Below are 15028 nucleotides of genomic sequence, written 5' to 3'. Positions count from 1 at the left end.
CATTGTTTTGATTATAATAAGGTATAATTTAAATTACCATGTGGATTATTTGTAAGTGTGATAACGAGACGTTTGACTGCACATGATTGATCATTTGTGTAATCTCTTGTATCACTTATTTCTTTTCTTCTTCTTCTCTTTTTTTTCATATTCTTTTGTATATAATATATTTCCTTCCACTGCTTATCCATGACTGTTTAAATGTAGTTTAAATATACAGTTACGTAATATAGTAGCCATGTACATATATATTGTACATTTATATGTTGTAAGTTTACGATTCTTTTATGGTTTTTTACATTAAAATATGTTTTCAGTTGGTTCGGCAATGCTTATAGGTGCAAAGCTTTTCTTTATTCCAAATTAATCAAAGAACTGTTTACGTTAAAATGTATATATTTTGTAGCATACATGTATCTGAAGGAAAATCCAAAAATAAATAAGAAAAAGAAGAGATGTACAATCAGACTATTTAACAATGTGACATAAGTTTGACATAAAATTACCTACATGTATATATAGTAAGTAAGACCCATGTGAACTGACTTTATAGGTGACCTAAGATTTTGAAATATTGTCCCCTGTACATGGTATGTGCTTTCCTGTCTGTGGGAAAGTGCATATAAAAGATCCCTTGCTGGATCGAACCACCTACCTGTAGGGGTATCTATTCAACTGATTGGTTTTTTTTTCTTGTTCCAGCCAGTGCATCACAACTGGTCAAAGGTCATTGGTATGTGCTTTCCTGTCTGTGGGAAATGGCATATAAAAGATCCCTTGCTGCATTAAAAAAAATAATTAGCTGGTTTCCTCTGATGACCACGTGTCATGATTATTTCACTTTAGTGAAATATAAAGTGAAATAGACATCTTTAGATCAATTTCTATTCTATGTGGTGAGGTACTTGCAGTTCATAATAATAATTTTCTTCTATAATTTTACACAGATGTAATAATAAAGAAATTATAAAACTTACAAGCTAGTGCAAATTAAATTAAGGTCAAGGAAATTAAAAAACTCAATGTTAAATTTGTTATAGCACTCACTCTAGTTTGGGAATTAACACATTTCACAATCTTAGAATGGAAAATGATGTATGTGTTAATTGATGTTACTTACGTCAGTTACTAACTAGTGTTTTGTCAGTTACCAGCAAATTTTAATTCTTGATGTGCCTACTTAGATTATTATGTTGCCATATGTGGTGTACCCATAGCACAACAATAAAAAAAATAAAAAAATATATATAATATGCGGTAGCACTGTAAAAATGCAATATTAAAAATATAAAGCTTCAAAAGGTAAGTGACGCAACAAGGTCATGCTATAAGTTCAAGTTTTTATTCATAAAAATCTATTCCAAATTTATTAATTTGTGTTTTTTGGGAAATTACCATTAAGATCTTAGAAACAAATGTAATACTTACCTTTATCATATATATCTTACATTTTTAGTGCAAACAATTATAATATAGTATGTGTTATTTTTCAGATCACATAATTTAAGAATTTGATAACTTTGCAAATTAGATGTGAATTAATCAAGGTCACAACACTAGGTTTATTGACATTTAATCAAACATACTAAGGTGATGTCGACACTCCATAATTGATGTATGCATTCATAGTCATCAAATAAAAACATTTCAGTAGCAATTTTACAGTGAAAGTTGTTCAGTGTTCAGAAAACAAAAAACATTAAGCACTAGTTTATTTTGATGTAAGGATATCCAAAATGAAATCATTCAAGTTTGACGTCATTTCCATTCAAAAAGTCACCGCACCACATATTCTTACGTCATTTGAATACCTACATGTATTAATGGTGGACTGAAATTAAAGTTGCGTGTACAGTTTACAAAAACATGTTGTAATAAAGAGATTATTACCTTATGTGTTTCAGTATCGTCATATATTATGAGGCTCGCATAATACAATTTCTGTTCCTAATATATGATATTGACGATACTGAAAAACACTGGTAATAACCTGTTTATCAAAATTCATCAAAATTTAATGACATTTAAAAAAAAAAAAGTTCAGTGCAATTTGGGTTCTTTTCTCAGGAGCAAATAGCACAAATTAGAGATGGCCGCCAGGTCACAACACAGTTTTGAAACAAAACTTGAGTATTTTATGGTTTATTGATTGCTAACAAACAATTCTATGTGAAAAATAAAGGCATAATAGGATTTTTTTCACTCCTAAGGTATAATATTTCATGGAATTGTCTTTTAGACTAGTTTACTTTTCGCTAATACCTCTATATCATCACTATTTTTACAGTGATTCATGAGTGCGTGCCATCAGAGCTATATATATTCCATTGAACTCTGTCTTGTCCACTTTTGAGTTTTCTAATTAAGAGCTCTGTAGTCTTGGGAATGGCAATTAATCTTGTGTACAGCGCAGGAATGATGAAACATCCTGTTACCTATCTCCTAGGGAGTGGGGTGCAGGTTCGAGCACTTGATAGTATTGGACTTGATAGTGGTTAGGCCATCGGTCAACAGGCTGGTAGGTACTGGGTTCGGATCCCAATCGAGGCATGGGATTTTTAATCCAGATACCGACTCCAAACCCTGAGTGAGTGCTCCGCAAGGCTCAATGGGTAGGTGTAAACCACTTGCACCGACCAATGATCCATAACTGGTTCAACAAAGACCATGGTTTGTGCTATCCTGCCTCTGGGAAGCCCAAATAAAAGATCCCTTGCTGCTAATCGGAAAGAGTAGCCCATGAAGTGGCGACAGTGGGTTTCCTCTCAAAATCTGTGTGGTCCTTAATCATATGTCTGATGCCATATAACCATAAATAAAATGTGTTGAGTGCGTCGTTAAATAAAACATTTTTTTTTTTTTTTTGATAGTATGGAAGCAATCACGACTTTGCCTAACATATGCAGGGATGTGAGAGCTACGTGGAAACGTGTAAATGCACTTTTCCATTTCGTCTAAAAAAAACGAAACATGATGCTCAATACTGTTGACCACACAAGGTTCATTTGCATGTTTTCATGGTTTCAAGTTTATGATGTGTGCCTTATATTATATATTTAGATTTGTTAGCAATGAATGCAATTTTTGGCAGTTCCAGGGGTTGCAAACAACAATTTTCCTTCAGGGGCTATTAATTGAGCGGCCCTTGGACCCCAGCTGCCACAGTAAGCTTTTTTGTTCCAGCCCCTCTCACATCCCTGCATATGGAAGCAATCACGACTTTGCCTAACGTTCTTTTGACTGCCTTGTGCAGAGATACGATTTTTATATCGGAATATACGGTCCTGTCATTCAGATTAAATTAACCAAACTGGTATATAACTAAACTAGGTTAAAATGTAAGTGTGAGTGCTATCTTTTTACTACATGTATATATATACCGGTATATAAATCACTTCGGTATGTGGTTTGGTTAAACTGGTGTTACTATTTAAAACAGTTTAATAATTGTAAGTGTGAACGCAATTTGTTTTAGTTAAATTAGTATACGGGTTAAGTGACTGCATGTGATGTTACAATCAGAATAAGCAGTATAAGTGAGCTAGCAATGGCCTAAGAGACTCCTAGTCCATTGTTGTTGTGATGTCTTAATTTTGTGCAGGTGTGATTAACTACACTTAATTCTGCCTTCATTATACCGGTATACATGTAGCTATTACACGTGTGAACTTATGCTCGTTTGAACTCGACATTGCAGTCACTTACAAAGTCGGCACTGTCATTAGAAGTGTCAATAACATTTAGTAACATAGTCGCACGTTCCCTTTGATCATTTTGCTACGTGCGGAAAACAATAAGCGGTTTGGAAATTAAAGTGGTTTATGAGTATTTATTAAACGTGACATCACCTTAGCCTGGCATTTAGTTATTGAGTTGTAAAATGTCAGGACCTAATGCAAAAAAACGTAAAAAGGACACTGTTAGTGAAAAAACTTTTTTAAAATGGTGGTTTTCTGACGATTTCGCAGTTAATACAAACAAGAATGGCGACGTATATGTAAAGTTATATGCAATGTATATACGGACAGCTTTGGACAATGTCAAAAACTATGTTGATGGGGTGTCATTTGTTCACAAAGGAAACCTTGATCGGCATGTTAAGTCGGATGGCACTCCACAACATACAGACATCAAAACAGTTTTTGTTTTTCACATCATATCGGCTTTTGATGTACAAATGACGTCACAACTTATTAAGAGCTGTATTTATAACGTCTGGCACTTTGATACGTTATGCTAAAACTGAGCTCATAAAAGGAGCATTGAACAGCAGTTTAAGATACATTGTTATATATATATATATATATATATATATATATATATATATATATATATATATATATATATATATATATTGGGCGTATCATAAAATAGTGTTTGTTTCCGGTTACCCGACCGACCCTAATTTGAACCTGCCGACCCTAAAACTTTTTTTGTATATCCAAAAATGTTTTTTTAATATAACAATGATTTCCACGAAAACATTCCAAAACTATCACAAGCATTAATTTGGTGTCATTTAGGGGATAACCCTACTGTGTTTTCCGATTTGCGGACGTATATCGATGGTTTTACTGTCGCAAATTTAGTTTTATTGGCGACCCGTTAGCCACGAAATGTTGTCTTCTAACAATTGATTGATGGAGTTACTTCCCTTCAAATTGAAGTTCGGTAACTTTCGTGAGATATCGGGCGAAGAGTCGGAAAATAGTTTTCACGAATATATGCGACCTTTTCCGATTTACTTGACATCTAGTGTAGCGAGGTGTTTCGATTAATAATAATAATAATAATAACTATATTTAATGATTTACTCCAGCGACAAACTGGCCTTGTAGAAATTTAGTGACGTTCTGATAAACTAGGGGAGGGAATGTTTACCGATACTGATGGAGTTTACTGCCAAATCACGAGATTAAATATGTCAGTAAGATCTCTATGCGTTTCGTTATTTTTTGTAAGTGGTCATTGGGAACTTTGCGGGTTTCCGCTAAAAAAAAGTTCATGCCGACTAGAAAGAAATTGAACGCAATTTTTTTTTTTTTTTTTTAATATTTCATTACAATGTTCTTGTTAATAATTCTAACATGATTTAAGTTTTACATCAACATTCTTTTGAAAGAGTAGCCTGTGTGGCGACAGCGGGTTTCCTTTAAAACAGTGTCAGAATGACCATGTGTTTGACGTCCAATAGCTGATGATATTAAAGAGAAAAATCAATGTGCTCTAGTGGCGTCGTTAAATAAAACAAACTTTACTTTTCAACATTCGTTTGAGCATTCTGAGCATTTGTACTGCATTTCTATTCATTGGACCAATTGATTGCTTCAAACCAAGTGTGTACTTTAATACTGGATGCATACAGAATAAAACTAACATTGCAATTATAAAATTGGTAAGTCTACCATTTCTTAGATACACTAGGAAAGATAATATTCATAACATTTTTTTTTAAATGTTATTGTTGGACAGATAAATATAGAACCCTTCTTTTCAGTTTTCATTAAAAGAAATTGTTATAACTTATTTACTGGTTTCTGTCCAATTAAGGTTCAACCAAGTCTGTCCTGGACCAGTACAGAAGTTAAGTGTTAGTATGAGAGTAAACCTTCTGCCTATTATTAAACAGCAAGGGGTCTTTTGTATGTACTCTCCCACAGATAGGTTAGCACCATGTTGCCCTCAAAATCAAAATGCCTTGCCTTTTATAAATTTATAAGTTGCCCATGTAAAACGAAGCCTTTAAACACACCTATGTGGATAGTACTACATATTTCCTTTTTTAAATTAAGTTATGAAATAGATATAGAAAATAAAATGGCCATAAGGTTTTTGTCCTTTTGAAAATTGTATAATGGAAAAAAAAGCCCTTATATTTAAAACTGTACATAAAATATTCCACCAAAACGTCACTTTACCATGCCTTACTTCATTTCTAGGGAAAACACTGTGATGAATGGTATTGTTGGTTTGAATAATGCATTTCTATACATGCAGAGGTTATTTTGGATACCGGTAGTCAACACCTTTATTTAATATCCATAAATAAAATTATTTTTCCAAAATAAAATGTTTTTCCTACCTACCTACCCTATATTTTCCCAGCATGTAATATGAAACAAGTTAAAAAAAAAAAATTCGGTCTTGTTTGGGGTATTGGTTTTTTTTTTTTTATAAAGCAGGGTTCGCACGGGCCTGGAAAAGTCCTTGAATTTTGACGTCGTACTTGAAAAGTACTGGAATTTTGCAAATTCAGAAAAGGTCCTGGAAAAGTACTGGGATTTCATTAAAAACTACTTGAGCCGAAATGTACTTGAGGTTTTTTTACAAGCAGAATGTCTCTCTTACTGATTAAAATCTGGAAAAAATAATAAGTATTTGCTAACGTATTTCTCGGGTATTTGTCGTAATCAAAACCCGGAAGTGATATGTGTTGCTGCCGATATAGATAGACTGGCATACAAGTCCTTGTTGCGCTTGCTATATGCACCACAGTGTGAAGATTAAAGTAGACTGGGCTGCTGTCTACTGGAAACAGTGCATTACTAATAGTTGAACCGGTTTATGAGCGAGACAGGTAACCAGTCATGTGCTGAAAAATGGTCAGCTGTAGTTAACTAGTGATGTGTGTGTGTGTTAAACTGCTTGTAACATTGTACCAAAGACTACTTGAAAAACTGAAAAATATACTTGAAAAGTACTGGAATTTCTGTTCACCAGGTCTGTATGAACCATGTAAAGGTATGTAATAAATATAGAACCTCACATTCGTTATTTCCTATTTATTGCACATGTTTATTGTGAGCAAGAACATACCACGAGACCGCTACGCGGTCTCGTGGTAAATATTCTTGCGCACAATAAATTCGTGCAATAAATAGGAAACAAAAAAAACATATGTGAAGTTCTGTATATTTATTTACTTTTTGACACCTGTGTTGTTATGTTGAAATATATGCATTAATTCCGAAACATGTATTGTAATGAAAACAAGTACAACCCTTGCTAAATCAATTTATTAAAATATGACATACACAGCGAAGAAAATAGTACGTTTAATAAGGGACTTTAAAATAACAAAGTGGAAATTAGAACATGATGAAACACTGAGTTGCAGGATCGATTGAACTTAAAATTTGGGTCTTTCCGTTAAGACCCGGAAGCTCAAAGCTTCTGGGAAATCCCCGTTTCGTTCAGACTATTGTTTGGTGCCATCAAGTACTCACCTGCAACAGAACCGATGGGGTAGTGTGCTGAAATGTAAATGGCAGCTTTCAAGTTAGTCCCAGAATACCAGATAATAATAATTTAATATTTATGATAAGAATTTGGAGAAAAGCTACGAAAATCGCCCAACAGTGGTATCTTTATGGGGGTGAACTGGTACTTTTGTGGGGGCTCACTGGTTATGCACGTGGGGGTGAACTGACATCCTATTTGGGGGCGAACAGACCTGGGGGCGAACTGGCTTGGGGGCGAAATGCCTGGTACCCCCTATTGGGCATCTAGTTCATGGACTGACAGTTGGTAGTCTGAGCCTAGCATAATTAAAACCAATTGTAATCGAAAGTTGATTGGTTACTCCAAACAGATTATAACCAATGACAGACACAGTTTGAATCTGTACAAATGAAGATTATATCTTTACAGATGCAGTAAATATAAAAATGGACTGTATGGAAGGTGGAAAACCAGGAAGAAATACAGAGGTGGTTTGTAAGGTTACCGGCGACATTCAAAACGGTATTTACTTATACCGACCAGGAAAAAAAGATCCTGTAGTTCATTGTGACTATGACCTGACTTCATGTGATCAGGATGTAGCTAAATACAGTGGTATTCCGTCTCCCGGGCAGGTCACTCTCACAATAGAGTCGTTCAACCCGGAAACAGATGCTGGAGAATGGATGTGTCGTGATGGACCCACTGGTGAAAAGTATTCTACATGTATAAAATCTACAATAGGTAAGTTACTACTGAATCGTTTCTCACCCAGATAGTATAGAACATCTCGTTAAGAACTGACAGTTGGTAGTCTAACACTAGCATAATTCAAACTGATTGTAATCGAAAGTTGATTGGTTCCTGCAAACCGAGATAGACTTGGTTTGAATCTTTACAAATGAAGATTATATCTTTACAGGTCCAGCAAGTACAAGCATGGACTGTGTGGAAGGTGGAAAACCAGGAAGAAAAACAGATGTTGTTTGTAAGGTTACCGGCGACATTCGAAACGGTATTTACTTCTTCCGACCAGGATATGATGATCATCCCGTAGTTCATTGTGACCATGACCTGACTTCATGTGATCAGGATGTAGCTAACTACAGTGGTATACCGTCTCCTGGACAGGTCACTCTCACAATAGAGTCGTTCAACCCGGAAACAGATGATGGAGAATGGATATGTTGTGATGGACCCACTGGTGAAACGTATTCTATGTGTACAAAATCTACAATAGGTAAGTTAGTACTGAATCGTTTCTCACCCAGATAGTATATAGAACATCTAGTTCAAGCCATTAGGCTATTTCTCGCTCCAGCCAGTGCACCATTACTGGTACATAAAAGGCCGTGGTATGTGTTATCCTGTCTATGGGATGGTGCATATAAAAGATCCCTTGCTGCTAATCGAAAAGAGTAACCCATGAAGTGGTGACAGTGGGTTTCCTCCCTCAATATCTGTGTGGTCCTTAACCATAGTTCTGTAAAAAGTAAACGTTTTGTTTTATTTAACGACGCCACTATAGAGCACATTGATTGTTTATCTTATCATCGGCTATTGGACGTCACACATATGGTCATTCTGACACTGCTTTTTTAAGAGTTAACCCGCTGTAGCCACATAGGCTACTCTTTTACGATAGGCAGCAAGGGATCTTTTATTTGCACTTCTAACAAGGAGGGTAGCACAAACCATGGCCTTTGTTGAACCAGTTATGGATCACTGGTCGGTGCAAGTGGTTTACATCTACCCATTGAGCCTTGCGGAGCACTCACTCAGGGTTTGGATTGGATTAAAAATCCCATGCCTCGACTGGGATCCGAACTCAGTACCTACCAGCCTGTAGACTGATGGCCTAACCACGACGCTACCGAGGCCAGTCCCATAGGTCTGATGCCATAATTCAAACCATATTGTAATCGAAAGTTGAAAGTTGACCCAGCCGGAAGTTATTTGCTTTAGTGCTACCTATAGGGCATCTAGGTCATGGACTGACAGTTGGTAGTGTGACCCTAGCATAGTTCAAACCAATTGTAATCGAAAGTTGATTGGTTACTGCAGACAAATTATAACCAATGATAGACACTGTTTGAATCTTTACAAATGAAGATTAATTATATCTTTACAGGTCCAGCAGATACAAGCATGGATTGTAATGAAGATTAATTATATCTTTACAGGTCCAGCAGATACAAGCATGGATTGTAATGAAGATGGAAAACCAGGAAGAAAAACATATGTGATTTGTAAGGTGAACAGCGACATTCGAGACGGTATTTACTTATACCGACCAGGAAATGATAAAGATCCCGTAGTTCACTGTGACTATGACCTGACTTCATGTGATCAGGATGTGGCTAACTACAATGGTATTCCGTCCTATAGACAGATCATTCTTTCCATAGAGTCGTTCAACCGGACAGTGGATGCTGGAGAGTGGATGTGTCGTGATGGACTCACTGGAGAGACTGGTTCCACTTGTATGAAAAGACAGGGTAATTTAATACAGCATTGTCTTTCGGATATTGGGAAACTGCATTCTAATTGAAGGGTTTAAAAACCTTGGCCTCATTCCACGAGGCAATCTTAGCACTATGACTGTCATCGTAAACTACGGTGAAAAGTTGTACGAGGCAGTTGTAAACCACCAACGTAGATTTCAAATGGCAGTCTCTTTTTCTCTCTGTCTGTCTGTCTGTCTGTCTCTCTCTCTCTCTCTCTCTCTCTCTCTCTCTCTCTCTCTCTCTCTCTCTCTCTCTCTCTCTCTCTCTCTCTCTCTCTCTCTCTCTCTCTCTCTCTCTAAGGAATTGTACAGTTAATGGAGCAAACTCGGGACTATGGAGCAAACTCGGGACTATCCCTTTAACATTTTACACAGACTTATGCTAGTGCCAGACTACCAACTGTCATGGCCAACTCACCAATTTCACGACTTTTATGACTGTCCTGTCGCTGGTCTGAGCACACTTACAACTTGATTCTCATCGGATACAACTCCTACGACCTATTAATTGTTAATCTGAGCACACCAGTCGTAAGTCGGGAGGTGGGGGAAATATTACAATGCAACCATCCTATCGAGTTGGGGCACAACGTAGCCCAGTGGTAAAGTGTTCACTTGATGCTCGGTCGGTCTAGGATTGATCCCCGTCGGTGGGCCCATTGGGCTATTTCTCGCTCCAGCCAGTGCACCAAGACTGGTATGTCAAAGACCGTGGTATGTGTTATCCTGTCTGTGGGATGGTGCATATAAAAGATATCTTACCAGGCCTCTACATTAACTTTTTAAGGCACCTGTCCTGTAGGACAAGCAAGAAATAAAACTACCTGTCCCATCAAATATACCACATGTCCTTGTATATTTTTTTTTTTTTTTTTTTTTTTTTTTTTTTTTTTTTTTCCCACATTCATCACATGACACGAGTTAGAAATCAGTATCCAGGAGTCGACTAGAAGAATCTTTATTGCATCACAAAATAAGATTGTGAACTTAAAAATAAAATCTTCAATGTAGTCAGTGAGTCACAAATCTCAGTAAAAAAACAAAACAACCCACAATCAAATGACCACAATCAACTGATGAATATTATGTTCAGTAAGATGAACATTAGCACTCAAGTTTCAAATGACCAAACATCAATTGTAGTCGCATCCATATCACAATAAACAAAACGAATATAAAAAAATCAACTGATTGATATGCACAATAAGATAAACCTCAGTACCAGTGTTTCAAACAATCGTTCACCAATCTAGTCACATATCACAGGAAAAAAATTAAAACATACTGACATATCAACTATATACTCAATAAGATAATAATAATCAATGTAATCACATATCAAAGTTATAAAAACATTCAAATGGCAAAAGTCAACTGATGGTCCATGTGCTCAATAAGATGAACCTCAGCACCTGAGTTTCAAACAGTCAATCCTCAATTGTAGTTATATCAAAGTTACAAAGAAACACACAATTAAATGGTAAATATCAACTGATTGATAGTCACATGTGTTTTGGGTAGATGAATCAACATGATAGAATGTCCAGCACACGACGTACTGCAGATGACAGCAATTGACCAATGACAGTGCGCTACATAAAGCCATGGCTTGCCATAACAAGTATTGCGATTGATCTGTTGCGTTATGGCATTTAAACGCATGTGTACTGGAAGTTACCGAAATATCAACTTCCGACATTGGGACAAAATCAACAAGATCGTGTTCACGCTGAATAAATGCGAAAATTTAGCGATATCATCGGATTTTGACAGGTGAAATGGGGTATTCACATGTCCCCAGTAAATTCTACCTGTCCCGGACAGGCGGACAATCCTTACTGTCGAGCCCTGCTTACTGCTAATCGAAAAGAGTAGCCCATAAAGTGGTGACAGCGGGTTTCCTCCCTCAATATCTGTGTGGTCCTTAACCATGTGTCCGACGCCATATAACCGTAATTAAAATGTGTTGAGTGTGTCATTAAAACATTTCCTTCCTTCCTTCCCATCGAGTTGGCCAACTCTGTCATGACAGTTGATAGTGTGAGTCAAGCATTATATCTTACAGATCCAGCGCGTATATCCATGGACTGTATGGAAGTCTGAGCCTAATATTATATCTTATAGATCCAGCGCGTACATCCATGGACTGTATAGAAGTCTGAGACTAGCATTATATCTTACAGATCCAGCGCGTACATCCATGGACTATGGAAGTCTGAGACTAGCATTATATCTTACAGATCCAGCGCGTACATCCATGGACTGTATGGAAGTCTGAGACTAGCATTATATCTTACAGATCCAGCGCGTACATCCATGGACTGTATGGAAGTCTGAGACTAGCATTATATCTTACAGATCCAGCGCATACATCCATGGACTGTATGTAAGTCTGAGACTAGCATTATATCATACAGATCCAGCGCGTACATCCATGGACTATGGAAGTCTGAGACTAGCATTATATCTTACAGATCCAGCGCGTACATCCATGGACTGTATGGAAGTCTGAGCCTAGCATTATATCTTACAGATCCAGCGTGTATGTCACGGGGATTCTATAATACCCGTAACTGAATGAAACACGATTGTCCAAATATCTCTCCTAACTGTATATCTATCAGATCTCTTTGTAACAGGCAGTTATACCCGCTGTGGCTCGTCTCTAGGTATGATCAGAGATACGATCTTATATAAAGTATATATGATTATAGCACGTTTAGTTCACTATAAAACACAACAAAAACACAATACACTTTGGAAACTGTATTAACCTACGCTGACAAATGTACTGCCGCAGTAGTTAATTAATAACAACAATAATAACAACCCAGAACTGATCACTTAATTAGTTAATCTCTAGGTGTCTAGTTTACACAATATGCTAATCACTTCACCGTGACACAACACCCACACGTGTGATAATTGAGAAACGCTAACACACACACGTGTGATAATGGAGAAACGCTTCCAGGGGAACTTAATTAATAAAGGAATTACCACTCTTCCTAACTGGTTAATTTTTTAATTAACCCTTAACTACTCATTCAGTAACCTTGTAACACAGAATTAATACTGGTACCTATCACAATAAAGACAATAACCTACAGTTTACCTAGGTCCTCTAGGATGACTGGCTAAGCTTTATATATATATATATATCAGAACGGTGAGCCTACAGAATACTGCGTCAGATGACCGGCAGCACCGTCTAAATAATATTGGTATAATACAGTATTAAAATATTTAAAGTCACATCAATCACATCAAGGTTATACACAGAGCAGAAAATATATATTTACCAAAGTCCCGTCTGAACTAATATAGATCATTCAGTGGACGGACAGCGATCCCCTGGAGCCTTCCTATCTTTCTCCTTGATATCTCTAAAACCCTAGCTATTTATTCAAAACTCTCAGAGACAGCGAATATCGCCTGGGGGTACAAGGTGGTGCCTCACGTATCATGTGGATTTTCCACAACCACCACGCCGGCATATTTTTCTCTGATCGTCAAACTGGCTGTCGCCAGTTCGCCAGAAATCACGGTTATAAAAACCGCACTCACGGAGGTATTACGTAATTACTGGCCACCTGGGCTCCGCACCAGGGCTGGGTGTGTATTAGGCGACCGTCGCACAAAGGTATCACGTAACAAGTTGCCCATCTGGGCTAAGTGCATTTGGAACTGCACACGGCCTGCCAAAACAATTAATATCGCCACAGGCGAAAAGAAATGAAGAGCATGTACCGTCACACACACACACACACACACACACACACACACACCCCACCTCAAAAAGGATATTTCCTCTACTCTAGGAATAGGGAAATATACTACATTAAAACAAAAAGTGCGTTAACCGACGCATCCGGGCATTTATAACACATGTAATAATAAGGTGACTACCAGTAATCACACTGAGTCTCTGAGTCCCTGGTATACAAATAAAATATATAAAAACAAAACAGAAATCAAGAATGTCAACACATTATCATAACGTTCAACTTCAGGACAGGGCATCAGCGATTACATTGGATGTGCCCTTGATATGTTCAATGGTAATTGGGTATTCTTGCAGAAGAAGACTCCACCTCAAAACTCTCTGGTTGGTGGCTTTCATTCTGTGAATGAAAGTGAGCGGATTATGATCAGTAAAGACCACCACTTGATGCACTGCCGATTTCACGTAGATCTGAAAATGCTTCAGAGCTTGTACCATGGCCAAAGCTTCCTTCTCTATAGTGGAATAGTTCACCTGGTGTTTGTCAAACTTTTTGGAGAAGAAACTTACAGGATGGTCCAGTCCATTTTCGTCTTCCTGGAACAGCACAGCTCCAGCTCCCACGTCACTGGCATCCACAGCTAGCTTGAAAGGCATTCGGTAGTCTGGTGCTGCTATCACGGGAGACGAGGAGAGCATCTGCTTCAGACGGTTGAATGACTTCTCGCATTCATCTGACCACTGGAACTTCGTTTCTTTCTTTTTCAGTGTCGCACGTTTTCCAGGTTTTCTCCAATAGGCATGCTGTCGAATCGGTGTAGCGTTGAGTTCCAAGCGCACATCCTGGCTTAAGGTATTGGTAACCTTTGGAAGGTTCTGACAAATGGAAACATTGTCTTGTTTCAACGTAGTCAACTTTGCTCGCTGGGGGTTCAAGTCTGCTAGAATCTGGCTGTTGGTCAACTTGACCTCTGCAGTCTTGACGTCATCACAGGAAATTGAGTGTCTCTCAGTTTGGACCGGTAACTCTGGAACTATCGGCAGTCTGTCAAAATAACCTTTTAGCAAATTGATGTGACAATACCTACTTTTCCTAACCCTATCAGGAGTGTTTATCACATACCCTGTCTCATTAACCCGTTTGTGCACAACATAGGGCCCGAAATACCTGTTCTGCACAGAACCCTGTTTAATGGGAAGGTACAGCAGCACCTTATCCCCTGGTTTAAATTCCCGACTCCTAGCCTTCCTATCAAACACTGATTTTATTTTGCTCTGAGCATAGCTCAGTTGCTTCCTATCCTTTCTATCTCTAACTCTCTTATTCATTAATACTCCCTTGTCCACAGTTAACAAGGTAGTGCGAGCTGCCAACAAATTTGGATCAGCCCCCTGCTCTAGAACTAACTCTTGTCTATTACAAGGTAAATCCCCTCTATCAAACACAACTAGTTCATTTACCCTCTGCGGGAGATCAACAGGTTCCACCACATTTAATTCCTCAGTTGACTTATCTACCATTTTACTGATAACCTCATCCACTCCAATTTCATGGCTCACACACGTATCAGACAAAT

General features: G+C 37.6%; 1 protein-coding gene across 1 annotated transcript in view; it reads left to right on the top strand.

Annotated features, from left to right (window-relative positions):
- Positions 1-15028, top strand: part of LOC121385933 — a 36492-nt gene that overhangs the window by 19616 nt on the left and 1848 nt on the right. Inside the window, exons 5-7 of the mRNA XM_041516727.1 lie at positions 7651-7965; positions 8144-8461; positions 9405-9719. Coding sequence (XP_041372661.1) covers positions 7651-7965; positions 8144-8461; positions 9405-9719 — 948 coding nt within the window. The remainder of the gene's footprint in view (positions 1-7650; positions 7966-8143; positions 8462-9404; positions 9720-15028) is intronic.

The sequence above is a fragment of the Gigantopelta aegis genome, chromosome 12, assembly GCF_016097555.1.
Source record: "Gigantopelta aegis isolate Gae_Host chromosome 12, Gae_host_genome, whole genome shotgun sequence".
Lineage (NCBI taxonomy): Eukaryota > Metazoa > Mollusca > Gastropoda > Neomphalida > Peltospiridae > Gigantopelta > Gigantopelta aegis.
The sequence above is the reverse complement of the archived record's forward strand: the minus strand, read 5'-3'. Positions and strand labels throughout refer to the sequence as shown.